We start from the raw sequence: 21,196 nt of genomic DNA on the forward strand, positions 1-21,196 counted from the left end.
GTGGAAAAGTTCAAACAAACTTATCACCTCAGTGAGAAAAGCCTTATCTGGACTCTAAAGCATGACCAGTTCTCTAAATGGAAAATGTTGACTAAGCACAGAATTCTTCACTGAAGAACTCTTGGAATTCCTCCCGAAGGAATGTATTTCTCCTTTAACATTTATTTCTTCAGCAGAAGTTTAAGACCTGTTTCAGTTGATTGTGTGTATGAGGCAGGCTTCTGTCTTGGGACCATTATGTGCCTATCGTAAGAGATAATTTCTTTTTATGGTTGCCAATCCCCAGGTGGGTAAGGAAACAAAAGCACCGCTACCCTGATATCCAGCTGCAAACTGTCAACAAATCACAAAGTTAAACGATATTAGAAAAGTCTTGTATATTAAATATCCAAACAACATGAATTCTTATACAATAAAGAACGGTTGCACCAGAATGCCAGTCACGCTTTTTTTCATCAATAGAAGTGGTGGCTCCTTTGGGAAACATCCAGTGAAATTGACAAATGTTCAGCACGTTCAGTAATCTGGAATCCGTACAGCGCACGGTTCATAGGGCTGTTCAGCCAGCCGTCCATAAGCAGCAACAGGTCTGTACTATTTCCCCGTTTTACCTTAGCTTCTTCAAACTCCTCATTAAGAATTTTCAAACCCTGGGTGAGAACGCCATCTATTTTACTCAGAGTGATCATGATCAATTTCACTTCTATTGACGAAAAAAAGTGGGACTGGCATTTTGGTATTGTTTAAGAATTCATGTTTGGATATTTCATAATTAGCCGAGAGAGAGAATATCGTTTAATTTTGTGATTTGTTGACAGTTTGAGGCTGGATTTCACGGTAGTGGTGCTTTAGTTTCCTTTTTTGGCCGTGATTCTCTTTTTTTGTGATACACAATCCCCAGATGGGGGCAGGGGACCCCCCCAGTTTGGAGGCCCTTCCTCCGCTTCAGGGTCATCAGAAAGCGGGGGGGGGGGGGAATATCTGCTGGGCACTCCATTATTCCCTGTGGAGACCAGTTCCCATAGGGTATAATGGAGAATTGATCTGCAAGTATCTGGGGCTCTGGGAGAGCTGTTTTTTGAGGTAGAGACACCAAATTTGTAGCAGAGCGTCCAGTGCCTCTCTCCAAAATACCCTGCAGGTTTCAAAAGGATTGGACCAGGTGGTCCAATTCTATGAGCCCCAAAAGAAGGTGCCCCTATCCTTCATTATTTCCAGAGGAGGGAAGGCATTTAAAAGCTGTGCGGTCTTTTTCAATGTGATGGCTGCCAGAACTCCCATTGGAGTTCAGTTATGCTTGTTACAACCTTGCCCCTGGCTCCACCCCCAATGTCTCCTGGTTCCAGCCCCAAAGTCTCCTGGCTCCATCCCCAAAGTCCCCAGATATTTCTTGATTTGGACTTGGCAATCCTATTTCTTTTACTAAACATAAATTGGGTGAACCTGACTACAGAAGAAAATTTCCTGTATTTGCCAGAAACCGTGACTATGTGATAGCTTAATTGATATACAACTTGCACTGTGTGTGCAATACTGGAGGCTGTATGTCCATGGCTGGATGAAGTAACATGGTATCAGTGGCATGAGTTTAATAATCTCTGCTCCCCTTCTGCTCCATGTGATGATATAGGCACTTAACAAATTGAGGCATTTTGAATTGTTTTCATTGCTTCACTTTGACATTACACTACTGAGGCAGGGGCAAGTGGATTTAGATTATCAATGAACAAGAACAGTGATCCAAGTGACTGCCGTGTAAAACTTGGAGACTGGATGTATAACCAAGGCCCAGGTTTCCTAACCTTTCACAAGCAGAGTATCTTTTTCATAACATCAAGCATACAGGAAAGAATGTGTTATAGTGTGTGTGTTTGTTTTTTAAAAAAAGCAAATAACTTACATAATGAAAACAACATAAAGCCATCTGGTTTGGTCTTTGAGAACAGACTGGTTCTGGATTCTAATGGATCACTTGATATTTAAAATTTTCATATGACAGTATGAAGTCCATTAAAATGAGTGTCTTGGTTGGGAACTTTCAAATAGAAATAAATGTTTGAGGCAATTTACAATAACAAACTCCAGACAAACCAGGTTGAATAAGAGGCAAAGTTACTAGAAGAAAATCTGAGTGTCATGGCTAATCAGAACCCTCTGAGTTTTAATGATTAGAGATGACTGATACCAGTGTGGTATAGTGGTTAGTGCACTCAACTAGGATTCTGGAAATCTGGGTTCAAAATCCCCTCTTTTGTCATGGAAGCTTACTGGGTGACCTTGGGCCGCTATCTCACAGCCTAACCTACAGCTTGTGAGATAAGGATAAAATGGAAGAATGGACAACAGTGTTGTGAGCCTTTTGTACAGAGACATAGCCTAAATTGATTGTCCATGCACTATTCATTGTTACGTTGTGAAGATGTCATCTCTTCAGCTGTGGCGCTTCACTGGTTTGTTGAAAGGATGGCACTTGTCTGTTGGTTCGCTGACCACTTTACAACTATTTCTCTTTTCATTCTCAAAATTCCTGTGAAACCCTAGATGCAAAAGAGGTAGGCTAGGTTTGAGAAGCTGAATCTTTGGGTAGGATTCAGCAATAGCTGAGGGATGTATATACTCACACTGTTAACTGTGATAATTGAAGCCGCAGAGAACTGGGGAGATGGATTTACAGACTTGGCAATTGCCTTATCTTGCTGTGCTACATGTGGCAAAGAGAGGAAGGAAGTGATTTCTGCGAAGGATGAGGTGGAGATAAAGGATTTAAGATGGTTTGCGACCCTAACTCTGTGCCCTTGTAAGTGTAAGGATGTTCATGACCAAACACTGTGAACTGTATTAGTAGCAATGATACAAGATTTCTGGAGAACTGTCAGTAGAAATATTTCAGTTCCAAATGCAAAGAATGTTGGCAAAAGAAGGCAATTACACAATGTACAAACCTGAACCATGGGGTGTCGAATTCAATTGTTATGAGGGCTGGCTCTGACATAAATGAGACCTCGTTGGGCCGGCCCATGTGTATACCTATTTAAGATTAGGCAGCAGAGATATAAACTTTGTAAAGGACACAGACAAACACAACTAAAGGTTTTAAAAAAAAACAAACAAACCCCAAACTTTAAATAAAACATGCTTAAACATTAGCACTCATTGATCTTAAAGGTGTTTCTTTGAATCTCTCCCATGGGATTCAGGGAACTGGGCAAAGGAAGCTCTGGCTCCTTTCCCAAGGGACCAGGTGGGAGAGGAGCCTCAACCAATGGGGAAAACCAAGGTTTTGCTCTGCAACTCCTGTGCAATTTAGCAAGCCTCGCAAAGCAAGTTGAGATGCATAAGGAAGCAAGAGAGGGAGAAGGAAGTAGAGCCAGTTGCTCGGGTACCTGATAGAAGCCTTCCGGGGACCTCATTTGGCACTCGGGCTGCATGTTTGCCACCCTTGCTCTACAGCACAAACGGCCCTGAAAACTATAGATAAACAGATTCTATTTGCATAAGTGGAGCAGAAGATTTTCCATGGAAAAATACAGCATCCAGAAACTTTCTGGAAAATGTTCTACACTCACATCACTGATAAGTGGTACTGGGCCACACTGTAATACTAGGGGCGAGTTCTCCCCCACACGCACTCACACAGAGACTGTGGTAGGCTTTTAGTGTGCTTTGTTGTTGTTTTTCCCCATTCCACCTTGGGAAACCTGTGATCAAATTTTTTTAAGAACGTTGCATTGCTATTAAAGTGTCTTAATTCTTCTAATAAGTGCATCAATGTTGAACCTTAATCCTTAACTAAATTGTCTGGAGTTATATTTAATGAGACTGAAGTTGGTAGGAGCCTGCTGTTTGTACATAAGCAGCCTGTTGTGTTAAAAGACCTTGTGACCTCTAACATAGTAAATTGGCAGGGGTGAGGAAGAAAACCTTGTTTGGCTCTAAAAAAGTTAATTTGATGATGGCAGTCGTTGCAATGAACTTTGTATTTTGCCCTGATGATGGAAATAATTTTCAAATTATTTACGAACCAGCTGTCATGGTTTTGCAGTTGAGCTAACCAAAAGTTACAGTACTGTGAAAACAGTTTGCTTTCGTGAGAAAGCAATGAGGAAACTTTACAGATCCATCAAGCTTGCAGAAATTGGTTAGGTATAAATTTGTTCCTCAAAATAGTAGAGGGTCATCATATGAGATTGGAAACTTTTCTCCTAAAATATGGGCCCTGAGCCGTTTAGGTACCCATGAGATCAGTTATACATATCATCTGTTTTGCCACTTCCGTATAGATGTTCCTGTAGGAATTAAAATGCTTTGCCTAGACTTCATGAAGTCCCCCATGCTCAGAGAACAATATTGGCTTTTCTGTTTGTTCAGCATATTTGGAAGCGAGATGCTTGAGATGAACAGTATTGCAGTGAGTTAGGTCCAGTTCATGCATGTTGTTGGGTAGAGTTCTGGTGAATGAATTTTGATTGCATAAATAGGGTTACCTCAGTGTTCCCTCTAAGCTGAGTTAGCGTGAGCTGGCTCACATATTTTTAGCCTCCAGCTCACACATTTTTGTCCTAGCTCAGGAAGGATGGCCCCAGAGCACAATAATTTATGCAGTAGCTCACAAATTTAATGCCAGTAGCTCACAACTCTGGGTTAAGCAATTCATAGAGATTTAGGGGGTGGAGCCTGGAAAAAATGGCATTTGGGAAAGAGAAAGACCTCAGCAGGATCCAGTGCCATAGAATAAAGCCTCCAAATCAGCCATTTTCTCCAGAGAACTGATTTCTGTTATAATTCTATGAGATCTCCAGGCTCCACCTAGAGAGTGGCAACCTTATGTATAAATATTAGGGATGGGCAAGGACCTGAACCCCAGACTGCAGTTCACAAACCCCAGACTGAGGTTTGGGAAGGAGCCTTAACCCAAACACTCACCAAGCCAGTTTGGTGTAGTGGTTAAGTATGTGAACTCTTATCTGGGAGAACCAGGTTTGATTCCCCACTCCTCTATTTGCACCTGCTGGAATGGCCTTGGGTCAGCCATAGCTCTGGCAGAGGTTGTCCTTGAAAGGGCAGCTGCTGTGAGAGCTCTCTCAGCCCCACCCACCTCACGGGGTGTCTGTTGTGGGGGAGGGAGATAAAGGAGATTGTGAGCCGCTCTTCGGCGTGGAGGGCGGGATATAAATCCAATATCATCATCTTCAAGCTTCTGCGTGGTTCAGGTGTTCAGCCCCTCCTCCCATGCATGCACGCCACTTCCGGGCGGTGTCAAGCACCACTCCCTGCATCATGCTGAGTCGGCATGTGAAGCCACCAGAAGTGACATGCGTGCTTTTCAGTTCAGGCAGGCTTTGATTGGGGGTTCACTTTGGGCCACCCAGTATGCGAACCTCAAACCAATGTTTTCCCAGTCTGTACCCATCCCTAGTAAATCGAATATACTCCCCACCCCTAAATTCTATCCAAACATATTCTCAGTATTTCCTAAACAGTAAATCTATTGTGTATTGACATTGAGGTTTCATAGTTCCCCTTGTAAATTATGTATCAAAGCACATGATCCGAAATTTGCTAACTTTCAAACTATCCCCAGCTTTGTATAGAGCGCATGATTGCTCAAATATAGAAATGCAGGTTTTTTTGTGTTGTAAAAATTAGTTGCAGTTAATATTATTGACTTCTTTATTTAGGTACCAACTACTGACAATGTCGGTGGAAGTTCAAGACGCACATATTGCAGAAGTGAAACCTCTGGTAGAGAAAGATGAGGTAAGCGGAACTGAGTGGCCATGCTCTGTGCTTCTTAATTGGGTCTAGATTAGGATCTCATGACTCAGGAAGGTCTTTCGGTCCTCTGTTGAGATGCTAGTAGCCTAATGCACCATGCTGTCTTACTTGGAAGTAGTAGTAATGAGCAGGGCAGTGAACCAGGCAAGGGGGAGTGATGATCACTTGTCATAATTTACCCAAAACAATGTTGTTTGCGCAGAGCTCTTTTTGTAGCAGCCCCTGATGTAGACAATCCTCCTGGAGCTTCCAGTAGGCCCTATACTAAGAGCCCTCTAAGCCCTTGGAGGATTGGCTACTTCAGGGGGGCGTGGCCTAATATGCAGAGGAGCTCCTGCTAGGAAAAAAAGCCATGTTTGGTATTTTAGATGGGAAGTAGGGGAGACTTTAGCCCACCGGGGTTGGTTTTGTTGACATCCTTGAGAAATACAGCTCCGTGTTTCCTCTTAGTTGGCTTCTATGAGCTTTGCTCTGGTATGGCCCTAGGCAGATGAGACAGGAACTTGGCCGTGCTGTATGGCTGTTATGCAGTGCTCTTGCTGATTAGAGCGACTGTAAACAATTGTATGTGTACAAGTTGCTTCTGTGCCCTCACAGCCCTCATACAACCTTTAAGTCGCAGTCTGAGAAGTGCGTGGGGGGAGAGGGGGGGCTTTTGATCTGAAAACAAAAATTTCCAAGCAGTTAAGAGCTAGTATTAAATACCTGCAGCATTTGCATTTAAGAGTTAAATCACGAGTTGCAGATTTTTGTGAATTTATGTTGTAATTATGATACTGTTCAACATTTTTCCAGGTGATCACCCATCTCCTGCCAGACATTGATGTTCAGGTAAGCTTGGTAAAAAACAAAATTCAGATTTGGCTCACTTCTAATTGACTTGTACATTCTGAACCAGGCAGGGGTGGCTAAACTTGCTTATCATAAGAGCCACATAGAATAAATGTCAGATGTTTGAGGGAGGGAGGGAAGGAAGGAAGGAAGATAGATAGGGGGAAGAAGGGTGGGAGAGATGGAAAGAAAGCAACATTAACTTTAAATGCATTCTCCATGCTGCTGGCTGACTCGGCTTGGAGAAGTGATTTAAAGGGACAAATGCCTTCTCCAAGCTGGCCAACTGGGTGGTCGGGGCTCTGAGAACCACACAATATTTGTGGAAGAGCCACATGTGGCTCCCAATCCACAGTTTGGCCACCCCTGTTCTGAACTATGCTGAGTAACATGACTAAAAATTTTGCTGAGAGATACTTCAGTTGATCTTTTTGTGTGGTAACATGAACCTACGGGAAAATGCACTTGAATCAGTGGGGGTTGCTATGAATAACCACATGTTCTAACTGACCCTGTGTGCCATTATGTGGTTGCTTTTATTGTGCGACTCTGATATTGGCTTCTGAAAATCAATTAGTATCACCACCAGTCATGACATGAATCTGTCAGTAACTCTGGGAACAGCACCACTCTGTATGCAGCAGTGTCACAAACATGACTGGTTACCATCTGAGCCATTCACTTACCACAGCATCGCATTTGAATCCCAACCATTAAGTTATGTAGAGCAGTGTTTCCCATTTGCAGGGTCGGGCCACGGAAGCCTCACTACCGGGTCACAAGAAAAGCCAAAGCTAGCCCCGCCCCATCTCTGTGTTGTGCAGAGAGGACCTGGGCTGCCTCTCCTTCCTTCTCCCCTGCTCCCAGTGTTTGAGAGAAAAGCTGGCACTTTAGAATTGGCACTTCAGGCCCATGAAGTGTTCTTCAGGGTATGAGCTTTCATGTGCCTTGCAGTATGTTCTTTTGGGGAGATTTCCCTGGGTGGCAAAGAAGGGTGTGTCTGTTTTTTCCAGCTGGGCAGGGAGTGGGCATTCCAGTAGCTTTTTTACCAAACAACTCCTGGGCAGAATTTTTGCTGACTGGGGTCATCTAATGGTGAGGAAGGCTTTTTTCCCCGTTGTTTCTTCTTTGTTTCTTTCCCTGCAAGTGATGCTCTTTCTCTATTCCTGGTGCTGGGGGAGGGAAGCAACAGTGGGAGGGCTTCTAGTGCCCTGGTCCCACTGGTGGACATTCTGGTGCTTTTGAGGCATTGTATGAGGGAATTTTGGACTGGATAGTCCACTGGCCTGATTTAACATGGCTCCTCTTATGTTTATGTTCTTTCTTTCCATGTCTTTCCTTTCCTTCCCTTTAATTCTTTCCCTTTCTCTTTCTTTCTTTCCTTCCATTTTTGCTGGATGACACTTTTCTGTTCATCATACTGTTGTTGCAGACATAGGAACTCTGCCAGTGAAAAGTTGGCACCCCCAGTTGTAGCCAGGTGGCCTTCTATGAGATTCCTGTGTGAGTGAGTGAGAGTAAGAGGTGTGGGGCAGAAAGAGATTATTGGAGATTACTGCAGTATATCTCAACAGCACTGGAAGAGACCATTTTACTGGTCCTGCTTTTAACAGCTGTATGACACCAAAATTAAATTCCTCCTGTAGATATTAAAAAGGATGAAAGTAGTTCACTGGCTAAGTATCTGCATAACAGGTTGCTTTTAAAGGCATGGGAAACACCACCAGTAAAAAGCTGCAAGCCCCTCATAAATATCCTTTTTGGGATAACTGCAGAAAAGCTTGAATGAACTTCATATAACTTGAAATTAATTCATTAATTGCAGTACAATTCTCTGCTACCTTTCGCAGCAATTTCCCAGTGTTTCAACCAAAGAAAAGTATGAAAAATAGCTGTCTAAAGATTTTCTTGAAACCAAGCAAGCTTGATTGGAGCTTGAGGCAGGGTTCCAGTAGTAGCAGGTGAAGGAAGGGCCTACTAAATGTGTTAGCATATTTTGAGGTAGAGCAACTGCCAGGGCCCAGTGTGGATAGTACACAGCGCTGGCATTCCTGATGGCAACAGCACTCCCAATTGCATACACTGGCCAGTGCTGTTGCGGAAGGGGTGTGTAGGTGGTGCAGGCAATTGAACATGGGCATTAGGAGTGCTTGCAAGCTGGAGAAAAATACACAAACAGATAGGTGCATGCAGGTGTGGGGGTGAAAAGAGAGGACCGCCCACTTTCTACCACCATTTTGGCTCAGCATGAGTTTCAGAGAGATTTTTTTGAAAATGAATTTGCTTCCGAAGAAGAGGCAGGTTTGGGGGAGTGTCCTGGAAGTGACATCACAGGAAAAGGTGGAGTTTTGGTTCACTGTGCCCCGGAAGTGACATCACTTGGTCCTTGGAGAGCCAGTTTGGTGTAGTGGTTAAGTGCGTGGACTCTTATCTGGGAGAACCGGGTTTGATTCCCCACTCCTCCACTTGCAGCTGCTGGAATGGCCTTGGGGCAGCCATAGCTCTGGCAGAGGTTGTCCTTGAAAGGGCAGCTGCTGTGAGAGCCCTCTCCAGCCCCACCCACCTCACAGGGTGTTTGTTGTGGGGGGGGGGAAGGTAAAGGAGATTGTGAGCTGCTCTGAGGCTCTTCGGAGTGGAGGGCGGGATATAAATCCAATATCTTCTTCTTCTTCTTGACACCACAGGAAATGACATAATTTCTGTCTCCCAGCTCCACCCCCAAAGTCTCCAGACTCCACCCCCAAATTTTAGTGGCCACGAAGGAGAAGTGTAAAAATAACCGGGCCACGGGAAAGAAACTTTTGGGAAACCCTGATGTAGAGGTATAGTCCAGTGCCTAGAATCCAGCATGTTCAGACCTGCCCACAGCCCAGACATATGCTCACTCAAATATTTTCCAGATGAGTTCTGATAATCATAGTATTGCAACCGGCTTGCAATGGTTAGAACAAGAGGCACCACCAATGCAGGGAAATCTGTAAAAGCAGAATGTCGAATCTCTGATCAGAAGCCCTGAATAAGATCACCTGAACCAAGAGAAATTGGTTGTAGAGCTGGCCAGGGGCTGTGCTTGTGCTACAGCAGCTCGTGTTATACTTTAGGCTAACCATACACAACTTGGCTAATAGTTGTCTATGTCTAGGTTGAAAACGTGGTTTCTTAAGAACATGAGCCTGCTGGACTAGACCATTGGTCCATCTAGTCCAGCATCCTGTCTCACATAGTGAACAACCAGTTGCCCTACAGGGCCAAACAGGGCATAGAGACCGAGGCCCTCCCCTGCAGCTGACGCCCAGCACTGGCATTCAGAGGACTGCTTTCTCTGTAGATGGGGGCTCCCTTCACTGGGGATGGTAGCCCCCAGGCCTTGAATTCAGCAAGAGCTCAGAGGAGCACAGCTCCTGAACCTTTCTGAGGGTTCCCCCTCTTCCTCCCTACCTAACTTGTCCATTGAATAGTAGATGCAGCTGCATAACAATCCCTGGGTTTGGAGAGCCAGCCAGCCACCAGGAACTTTACCACACCCCCCCAACAGCCCTCATTAACCCCTGGAGAAGCCCGCGCCACCCTTTCTCCGCTTCTTATGTGATTTTGGGCAGCGGGTGACTTGCTGGCCTTTTGACTTGGGATCGGTGGGCAAGGAGAGCCCCAGGTGAGTGAGGCGTGCTTGGGCTGGCTGGATCTCTAGCCAGCCCAAGCAGGCCTCACTCACCTGGGGCTCTCCTTTCTTGTGTTAGGTTGCTTTTGGCTGGTGTGGAGGAGCAGCATATGCTAACGAGTTATGCTAATGAGCTCCACCACCTATTTTTTTTTTTACAAACTGACCCCTGGTAGCCACTGATGGACCTCTCCTCCATGAGTCTGTCTAATATGCTTTTAAGGCTATCTACATCTGTGGCCTTCAGTACCTTTACTGGCAGTGAATTCCACAGTTTAATTATGCTTTGTGTTGAGATCTATCCTTTTTTTTTTTTTAGAATCTATTTCCCAACAATATAATTTGGTCCTTGTGAGTGCTAGTATTATAGGTGAGAGAGAGAAAAAACTCCCTCTGTCCCCTTTCTCCATCTCATGCATAATTTTGTAAACCTCAGCCATGACTTTAGCCATCGTCCCCTCCCCCCTGCTGAAAAGTCCCACATTCTCCAGCCATTCCAAACAAGACGGTGTTCCAAATCCCTGATCATCTTGGTTGGAAGGACTTGGGTGCTGCTGTCATGGATACCAAAACAGAAAGCTCTGTTGGTTAAAAGCCTCTGCAGTGGTTGAGAAAACGTATCTATCAGCTCATACTGTGCTGTTGCAGTCTTGGCCTTTCTTGTGTGATTGCCATAGGCTCCCATAAGAGGAAAGCTGACTACGATAAGGGCAAATGCCTGTATTTAGCTGACCCTTCTCTCTTGGCATGCACCTGCCTTCTTCCTCTTGACCTGCTGTGGGTTTTGTTGGGGCTTGAACTGCTGACCCTCAGACCCTGAGCAAGAAATACAGCATCGCTGGCCAAATGCTTGTTCTTTTATGATCAAAGCAGCAACCAGATTAAACAGCATTGTGAGCCAGGTCCCAGGCAACGTTCTATTGTTGCCGGGGATTTGGCTCAGAACTTTGTTTGATCTGGTCCTGGTTCCCTGGCTTTGGTACTGTTCAAAATAACACAACAGGGAGGAGTGTTTGGTCAGAAGTCAGAAGTCCACGTCTAAGCTTCGAACCTCTTGAAGGGTGTTTACTGTGGAATGGTGATGCTAAATCACTTTTTATTGCTTTAGCCTTTACCCATTTTAAGACGTTTGTCCTGCTTGGATACCTCTGGAGATAACTCTTTCCCCTCCCTAGATACTCTGATTTTACAATAGGACAGGTTTGGAGTGTGTTGTCACAATCCTGCCTGGGCATTTTTTTTTCATGGAATATTCATTACAGCTTTCAAGCTGTAATAATAATCCTTTGAGGAATTTAAGGTGACCCACCCAGTAACTCTGTCTTCCACTGCTCTGGTAAGCTGGTTATGGGCCAGTTTCAGGTGGGTAGCCATGTTGGTCTGTGGTAGAAGAGCAAGATTTGAATCCAGTGGCACCTTAAAGACCAGCAAGACCAGGTTGGAACAGATTGCTGAGCCCTGATATCCAAATCAGAAGGTGGGAGGAGATGTTGCAAAAGAAGGGAGTCAGGATGCAGAGGTACAGTGCAAACTGTAGTCTGCCTGAGCAGAGCATGAGAGAAATGCTTATGGGCAGCAAATCAGCATCTGTAGTGAGATAAGTACCCTAGGTTCTTATTCAGCCCGTGGGAGACCGTGTCCATTGTTCTGAATTTGTGAGTGATCTCAAGTTCAGCAGTTTTGTTGTTGTTGTTGTAATCTCCCCTTGAAGCTTTTCTGTTTGGGAACGGGTTAGGGGCCTGTCATTCTCTTTCAGACTAGATGTGAGACATGAAATTGACATTGAACTTGACATAGATACTCCACAGAGCAGCCATTTTAAGCAGGGTGTCCACAAACCTAGGCAGATTATTATTACTATTATCGTATGGCAGTGTGGGTAGTATAGCCAGGAGATCCTAAGATTGTCTGGCAACCAGAAGTCCTAGATCTTTTAGCACTATGCACCACAGAAGTTCCAGATCTTTTGGCACTGTGCAGCACTTCATAGCAACTGTGTCATGCAGTGTGTCTTATATAGGAGCAGAATAACACTGCCACTGAGGCAAACTTTGTGTCAGATCAGGATATCACAACTAAATGGTTACATAATAGTGCCTTAAATAGCAAAATGATCACTGTTTTTTGTTTCATGGCTGTCTCTGAACAGATACATGGCTGTGTTAGATCTAAGCAGCTTTCAAGGTTCTTTGTTTCCTTGCCATAAACTCACTGGTTCCATCAGCCTCTATTTTGAAGAGGTCATCGTGCACTTACTGCCATGTGGCTCTAGGTGGCAGAAATGAGTTGAGCACCCTCTGGATGCACCCTTGACTTGCTGGCCCTCACGCCCATTAGCTGAACTCTGTGTTTGGCTTGTTAGAGCCTTTGCCATACCATGGTGTGACAGACTGTGTCAAAATAGCTGAAGTCTCCACGCAGTGAGGAGGGTGGAGTACGTGAAGAAACTGGGGGGAAAGGCACAGTTTTCCTAGAGCTCTGTAACAGCTAGCAGCAGAAGTGCTTAGTGTATCTCTTGCGCATATAATAGCATTAAAGATGCCATATATAGCAACCTGAAGGACAGTACGTGCATGCACTATGCTAGTCAAGCTTGTGATGTACCTTTTACCTGTCAATCCAAGCTACTTAGATCTAATTCTCACCTATGGTCTGTACTGGTCTGGTCTGTACTGCTTCATAGCACAGGTGTGATCTTGCAAGATTGAGTGCTTCACCTTACAAGAAAATGCTCTGTCTGTAGGAATGCTTTTTTTCCTTAAAGGAAAGTATGCATGCCATTATGTGAGCCCCTTTTTGCAGACTGGCGTGGTACAGCCCAGTCACAGGCCTAACACTTCAGCAGGAATCCTGGGTTTATAGCATGGATTTAATTCTGGCCCGTTCATGTCACAAACATAAACAGAGAAAATGGCCATTACCAGGGCTTTTTTTTGTAGCAGGAACTCCTTTGCATATTAGGCCGCACACCCCTGATGTAGCCAATCCTCCAGGGGTTTCCGGGGTCTTAGTACAGGGCCTACTGTAAGCTCCTGAAGGATTGGCTACATCAGGGGTGTGGCCTAATATGCAAAGGAGTTCCTGCTATAAAAAAAGCACTAGCCATTACCAATAGGAGCTCTTTGAAGTGAAATACCAGATTGGGTCGTGGTGGTGGTGGCAACTTCCTCAAACAACTTTAGCTCAACATTATGCTTGCTTCGTGCCATACAATCGAAAGTCAGTGGAACATAGGACAGTTGCTGATTTTTCCAGTCTCTTTTGAAAATTGCATGTTTTCCTCAAAAGTATGTGCCTGTTGCTATTAAAACTAGTTATAGCTACCTAGATGGAGGAAGTAAACACTAAGCTAAAAATTAATCTAGCCGTATCTTCATTTGCACCGGGGTAAGCATATCTAGGCAGCAGAGGCCTGACCTTTTTGACTGATGTTTTGCAACTGGGAAAGGACTATAACTGAAGTTATAATGTTTGACTTTGACTATACTCTCGACTCTTGGCCATATGCCATATTTTTAATGTCACCCATAATATGTTGCCTTTATTACTCTACTGAGTAAATGTGCATCTGCTTTATTACTTAAATATATACATTTTAATAGTGAACATTGTTCAGGCATTTCATTTTGCTGATTAAAAAAAGTCAAGCGTGAACTCTGTCAGGCTCTATGAAAGCAAAATGTTTATGGCTCATAGTGAACAAAAGGTAATCGCAATGTATTTCCGAAAATATAAATACCCAGTGTATTTACTGGAGTAACTAATGAAGCTTGTTTTAGGAATATGTATAAAGCTATCCGTGCTTTATTCCCATGCTTTAAGGAATGCTATGTATATGATAGAACACTGAAGCTGGGCTTATTGGGCTCAACATGACAACTATTAGTGCGTTCTTGCACATGTACCTTATGTCTTATCTGGGCATGAGCTGCCATTTATTACCCTTGAAAAACTGTTGGACAGATCTCAGTGGCAACATGGAAAGCATTAGCTTCTGTTTGCGTAGTCAGTGAGTGGTCTTCTCATGTGTATATGCATTGCTTGATGTCTCATCGCATCATGCCTATTGCTGAAAACATATATGGTCTCAGTTTTAAGAAGTAATGTGCTTAAACGACATCAACTGATACAGAAAATACTGTCTGTGGTATCTGATCAGTAACTGCTTCTTCAAGCAGTTGATGCCATATATAAGCAATAGACATGCATTGTATTTTAGACAAACCAGTTTAGTGACGTGTGATTATATGCCAAACAGAGAAGCTAGTCTCAAAGTGAGTAGCCATTGGGGTGCTCCTTTTGATGTTCATTTGGAATTGGCATAACATTTTATCAGCACTGTGACTTCAGCTGCTTAACGTCTGCCGTTCAGAATGTGATTGCTTCCCTCAGTTTTCTGTCTGTCTAAAATTCACATGGAGTTATTTAGACTATCAAGCAGGAACATTCCTTTTTAAAATCTAGAGATGCATGAACAGATGGCACATTTGTCTTTATCCTTCTATCGGATTAGTGTACCTTGGTGGTTGTTGTTTTTTCAATGTAGTGTTTTAATACAGATCGGTCAGGAAAGAGCCTCTTATTGCAGCGTTGTTGTTGATTAGGATATTCTGCCATCTGTTTTCAGCATGGAACATGTTTAGGGGGACATTCTTGCTAAAATCATACTGGTGTATCTGTAGTTAAATCATACTGTTGTCAGCTTTGTCATTGTGAGAAGATTTTGATTTGACTGTTACTTAACGTTCTCTCAAATTTCTTAGCAAGTAACCTCGTACTGTTGGATGGGAGAATATTCAACTAAGAGTCCAGTAACACAGTCTTTATTTAAACTTCTAGATCGCCTTCCCCTGTAAAAGAGGACTCAGGGAGGTTTGCATCAATAAAATGTCAGTGTTGTGGTATACAAGAAAGGGAGCAGTTCGAAGCTGTGGCTATCTTGTTCTCCCTCTGAGGCGGAGGACATCTTGTGGGTGATTCCCATTCTACTTGTAGGGAGGCAGGAAGTAATTTGTCATCATCTCCTGTTCCTTGTGGGAGTCACCCTCAGCCTCCAGTTCTTTTCCTGCCTCAGTAAGGAGGGCATCTAGGCTAGGCTTTGCCTGTCCCTATTTTGCTTCTTTTTCTGAGAGAGGAAAAACTCCTGTCTCTGTTTTTTCCTCCTCAGCATCCAGCAATGCAGTCATTATTTATTTAAACTTCTAGACAGCTTTTCTCTGTAAAACAGGACTGCTCAGGGAGGTTTACATCAATAAAATGTCAATGCTGTAGCATGCAAGAAAGGGAGCAGTTAGAAGCTATGGCTATCTTCTTTTCTTAATGCCCCCCAAAGTCCGCGTCTACATACCTGAAGTTGAGGCCATGCTAGCCACTTTCTGTGCTCCAGAAATATATGCTTCAGTTCATACACAGTAAGAGAGAAATGCCCTGCCCTGAATAGCCCAGGCTAGCCCCGTCTTGTTAGATCTTGAAATTAAGCAGGGTCAACCCTAGTTAATAACTTGATCGAAAACTGCCAAGGAGTATCAGAGGCATGAAGCAAAGGCAGGCAATGGCAGACCACCTCTGAATGCGTCTTGCCTTGAAAACCCTACAGGGCTGCCATAAGTTGGCTGCAACTTGACTGCAAATGGACTGCTCCCAAAGGTATGATGTGAGGGATAGTCATAATAGGCTCTACCTGATTGAGGCATGTCTTGTTGATGTGTGTGTGCAAGAGAGAATCATAGAGTTGGAAGGGACCGCCAGGGTCATATGGACCAGCCTCCTGCATGATGCAGGAACTTCATAAATACCTCCCATGCACTCATATGTCATATATATACCCAGAGAGAGAAAGTGCCATAGCAAACATTTTTGCTCAATGCCTAGTATGTGGACATAGTTTGAAAATCTGTTTTCAGGGCTGTAGCTGATGCAGTAGCAGGAAGAACATCCATCATCCAACTGAACTGGATATCCTGATATTAGCACCATATTGTTTTAAAACGTTTTAGATTGTTTGAATTAATGGCTGACCTGAATCTGTTTAAATGTAATTGTTAGCTATATCGTTATTGTGATTTTAGAGGTGGTGAGCCACCCTGAGCCTGCCCTGGCGTGGAGGGCGGGATATAAATCTAATAATAAGAATAAGAATTGCAGATTTATACCCTGCCCTTCTCTCTGAATCAGAGACTCAGCGGCTTACAATCTCCTTTATCTTCTCCTCCCACAACAAACACCCTGTAAGGTGGGTGGGGCTGAGAGGACTCTCACAGCAGCTGTCCTTTCAAGGACAACTCCTGCAATAGCTATGGCTAACCCAAGGCCATTCCAGCAGTGGAGGAGTGGGGAATCAAACCCGGTTCTCCCAGATAAGAGTCCACACACTTAACCACTACCCCAAACTGGCTCTCAAATAAATAACTAAGGTTCTTCTGTGCTGGTGGGGGGGGGGGCTGATTAGGTTATCTCCACAGCACTGCAAGCTACAGCCATCCCCCTAAGAAAAGGCATTTTGGTTTGTTTTAAACTGTGCAGAAATGTCGGAGCATGTACCTGAGGTTATAGAATTTGGATCTTTACCAAGGACTGCCAGCTCCTCATGTACAGCCCGTTTGCATGAGTCTTTCTCACCTCGCTGGCATTCTCCTCCACATTATAATACTCAGTCAAACATATAGCTGCATGGAAGAGCACCATCAAAACGCAATGCTCGCTGAGCATAGTATGCATACATGTGTTCTTGCACCTCCTTGCAGCCCAGTTTATTTCAAGAGGGTTGGCTGGAGCAGCTTCTATATCAGGTTAACAGGTTAAATTCATAGCCCCAAGGTGTATACTGATCTCTAGAGGTTAGCACAAATTAATCTCCTGGTATATCCTCCCCCCACCCCCAGTAGCTGCATTCATTTAGTGAGCAGCTCTTACCGTCGATCCGTTCATTTCTGTATCCTCTGCAGGAATGTGTCTCTCCTATAACAGTGGGACACCTTAAAAAAAAGATGTGATTAAATTGTGAGCTGCCTCCTTCCCCATTGACTGTTTATGCAGCTGGATGGTCCTTTCTTAATTTCATACCTCCTTGATATGCCTTTAATTTTGTGCATCCCTCCTACACCAAAGGTCTGCCTAGTGAAGTGCCTCCCATTGCATCTGACAGAGGACTGTATTGAACAAAAGTGTATGCCAGAATGAAGTTTTGTCAGTCTTTAAAGCGATGCTCCACAACTTCTTTTTGTACGATGCTACCTACAGGAAGGTGTTGAGGCGGGTGATAATTTCAACTGTGTCCCAAACTACCTGGAGCACTGCTATCCGCCAGCAGCGAGACTGTCCTTGGTTCCACTGATGTGGAGAACCCACTACTGTGCTGAAAGCTGCACATCGAATACTGTTTTCATTATCTGGAAAGGCCTTATTGTTCCCTCCCTGTCACCGCTCCGCCCAGTCCCCCTCCCCGTTGCCTGCGCTATATGGAATGACTTCTTGCGGTCAAACCTGTCTTAAATCCTACTTAAGAATGACGTCCCTCTGAACTAGTTTGTGTGAGTTTTTTCAGAGATGCATTGTGGGAGTGGTGGGCTTAGGCAGGGCAGCGGCTCGCCTATATAACCCGGCTTACCAGCATCCCAATAAAACCTGGCCATCGTTTCCTCGGCGGACTCCTTGCGATTAATATCAAACTACACTGTCTAAAAATGGTGCTGGATGTGGAAGATACCGCTTATTTGTTACATAATGCTGTAAGTAATGCAGCGGGAGAGGGAAGGCAGTAGCTGAAAGGGATCATCGACTCGTAGTTTAGAGTTGGAAAATTTAAAGGTTGATTCCGATTGCGAAGTACCTGTATACAGAAGTGCACTTGTATAATGCTGACTTGGAACCGGATGGACTCTTTTATCGCAGGCCGGTTTTGTAGCTTGTTTTTGGTTTGGGGTTTTTTTGGGCATCTCGTTTCTGGTTAAGTGGTTCTTGCAAGAGCTTTGTATTTTAAGGTTCCTTACTTTGCAGCAAGGGAAATGGCTGGTATTATAAAATCCCCCCCGTATAGATCTATGGTACAGCCTCGTTTGGAATAATGTGTGCAGTTCTGGTAACCATGTCTCTAAAAGGGCATCGCAAAGCTGGAAAAAGTACAGAGGAGAAGTGACTCAGACAATGAAGGGGTTGGGGCACCTTCTTTAGGAGGAAAGGCTGAAGAGTCTGGGACTTTCCCGTTTAGAAAAGAGACTGCTGTAGGAGGACGTGATAGAGGTTTATGAAATGATGCCTGGGCGGAGAGAGCTGGCGAAAAGAATCTTTTCTCTCCCTCTGCCAAAATAATAGAACTTGAGGGCAGCTGATAGGCAGTAAGGAAATGCTGCTTTACACAGAGTAATTTAAAATGTGGAATCTGCTGCCAGAGGATGCAGTGATGGCCACAAGAATAAAGAGCTTTAAAAGAGGATTAGATAGATTCAGAGAGGACCGGTCTATCAGTGGCTACTAGCCATGGTGACGGAGAGGAACCTCCATGTTCAGAGGCGCTAAACCTCTGAGTCCCACAGCCTAGAGGCAACATCAGGGCAGGTCTCTGCCTCTATGCCTTGTTGTTGGCCCTCAAGAGGAACTGGGTGGCCACTGTGTGAGACAGGAGGCTGGACTAGATGGTCCACTGGTCTGATCCAGCAGGGCTCTTCTGATGTTCTTGTTTTGTACAAACATTTGTTTGGATCTAAACTGCATTTACCAGTGGCAAAAAGGAACTTTCCTGCCTCCCTTCTCTCACTGATTTCCCCAAAATGCTGCTCCAGGGACTTTAAGGGATGATATGAGAGGTGTGCAGTGGAAACTACCGAATTAGTCTGGATCCAACCTATTGTATGGTACTGGAAGTATACCTTTAAGTGATGTGTTGATGGTTTGACAATCTCATAACTGGCTCTTTGACTTTCCATCTCACGTTGTTTTAGAGCAAGTCGTAGGGTTGAAGATATTGTAAGGTGAGCATTCATGACTATGCTGTAATTTTGTAGAAGGAGGTCTGTCGTGTATCAGTGGGGGATGTATTTAATCGAACTGATTCCTAGCCATTAGCCATAAATTTGTGAAGGATTGTGAAGACTCGTATGTGCACCCCAGTCTTTTACCTCTATCCATTGACTTTCCAATAGTCCTATATTAATCCCACAAGAAGGTAACAGTCCAAGCAATATTTCTCTACATTTAGATCTCCTAATTTCAGGCGTGCATTTTAAGGTTGTTCTTGAGTCTAGAAGTAGAAGAATTCTAGAAGTCTCTAGAATTCTAAAGTAAATCTCAAACCTGCTCAGCATTGAGAGGCATGGTCATGAGTCTCTGACTCTTAAAACTAAGACCTTCTTGATGGACAAGGATTTATTCATTACATTTGCCCAATCTTTCTCTAAGAAGCTTAAGGTGATACACCCATTGTTTGCTGGTGGCCTTTTCAGTCTAGGCATTTGCCACCCACAGACCTGCTTTGACATGGTTGCTGCATTGCATGTTGTGGGTCTAAAACAGAACAAAATATATGGAGTTTTTTGCAGTACTTCTTAACAGATTGTTAACCTTGTAAAATGTAGAGAGTGAACGCCTGTTTGAATGTTTGTTCAGTATGACCGTTCTGAGCTTTTGTGTGTGCCTGTGCTTGTTTACAATGAAATCAGACATAAAACCTGACCAAGATGTTTCCTTGCATCGATTGAAGAATTCCCCAGCATTCATAGCGGTAAAAGGGGGCAGAATTTTACTGCTGAATGTAACAAAACTAGCAAATAGGTTCCAGAACAATGTGAAGACATTTTGACATATCAGGTAATTAAAGGAGTCCTTGAAGTTTGTGTTGGAGGTGGAAGATTTTTGTGTGTTTCTTTCTCTGGCAGGTGAGTGTAAACAAGCAGAACCCTAATAGTCCTTCTTTCCTGCAGGAACAAGATGTTGAAACAGTGCATGGTTCTGTCCATGTCACCATGTGTGGGACTCCCAGGGGGAGCAGGCCTGCGATTCTGACATACCACGATATTGGACTGAATCGTAAGTGTGACAGCTGGCTGTGCCTTGGCCCTTCTCTAATGAGTTAATACACATGAAGCTGCTTATTACAACTTCACCCGCTTTGCATTTTGCAGCGTGATCTAGTTCCAACATGTACTTAAGCAACCAAACCCCTGGATGAGTAGAATTTGCTTAGCTGCTGTGAACAGGGATGATTTGGTACAGCAAACATGCAAGAGAAGTATTGTTTCACGCACCGTGCAACCGGTGGAACTTACAGCCCCAAGATTTAGAAATGGATTCTGGTTTAGACGGATTTAATCAGGGTGGGTAGATGCATCTAGGATCACTCTGTTATTGGTTCTCAGCCACAGCTAAACGGGAACTTCACATTCATAGAGAGAATGCCTCTGACTTTCAGAAGCTGGGGAACAGTCAGAAGGTGAAGTCTGTGGGTCCTTCTTGTGGTCTACACTAAACCTCTGAATCCCAGAGCCAGGAGGCAACATTGGGTATAGGCCTCAACCTCGGTGCCCTGTTGTTGGCCTTTCAGAGGAACTGGTTGGTGGCTGTGTGAGACAGGATGCTGGACTAGATGGATCATTGGTCTGATCAACAGGGATCTTCTTATGTTCTTACCCTGTGGCATGACTGGATGCTACTGGAAACAGGATCCTAGACTGTGTGGATCACTGATCTTAATCTAGCATAGCTTCTCTGAGCTCCAGCTATCTAGTTTGAGTTGTAAACCCTTATGGAAAAGGGTTGAAATTACAGGGAGAGAAAACAATAAAGGAGAAGTCATAGCATTAACATTATTAACAGTAGCATAATATTCTTAAGAATACATAGAAGAATTCAAAAATCTTCATTGGGAATACAGATTTGGGAACTGGAACATCTTACTTAAGTATAATACATGTAGAATACATGCTTCACACATTTTTTTCT

At 44.0% G+C, this 21,196-nt stretch overlaps 1 protein-coding gene across 2 annotated transcripts in view; it reads left to right on the top strand.

Annotated features, from left to right (window-relative positions):
* NDRG1 (N-myc downstream regulated 1) overlaps positions 1-21,196 on the top strand; it is a 135,113-nt gene that overhangs the window by 87,101 nt on the left and 26,816 nt on the right. Inside the window, exons 2-4 of one of the 2 annotated variants that reach the window (XM_060243201.1) lie at positions 5,679-5,757; positions 6,571-6,606; positions 20,179-20,284. In XM_060243201.1, coding sequence (XP_060099184.1) covers positions 5,679-5,757; positions 6,571-6,606; positions 20,179-20,284 — 221 coding nt within the window. Of the gene's footprint in view, positions 1-5,678; positions 5,758-6,570; positions 6,607-17,690; positions 17,992-20,178; positions 20,285-21,196 lie in introns of those variants that run through there. The other variant, XM_060243202.1, reaches the window with a different exon arrangement.

This window comes from Heteronotia binoei, chromosome 7 (genome assembly GCF_032191835.1).
Source record: "Heteronotia binoei isolate CCM8104 ecotype False Entrance Well chromosome 7, APGP_CSIRO_Hbin_v1, whole genome shotgun sequence".
In the NCBI taxonomy this organism is placed as follows: domain Eukaryota; kingdom Metazoa; phylum Chordata; class Lepidosauria; order Squamata; family Gekkonidae; genus Heteronotia; species Heteronotia binoei.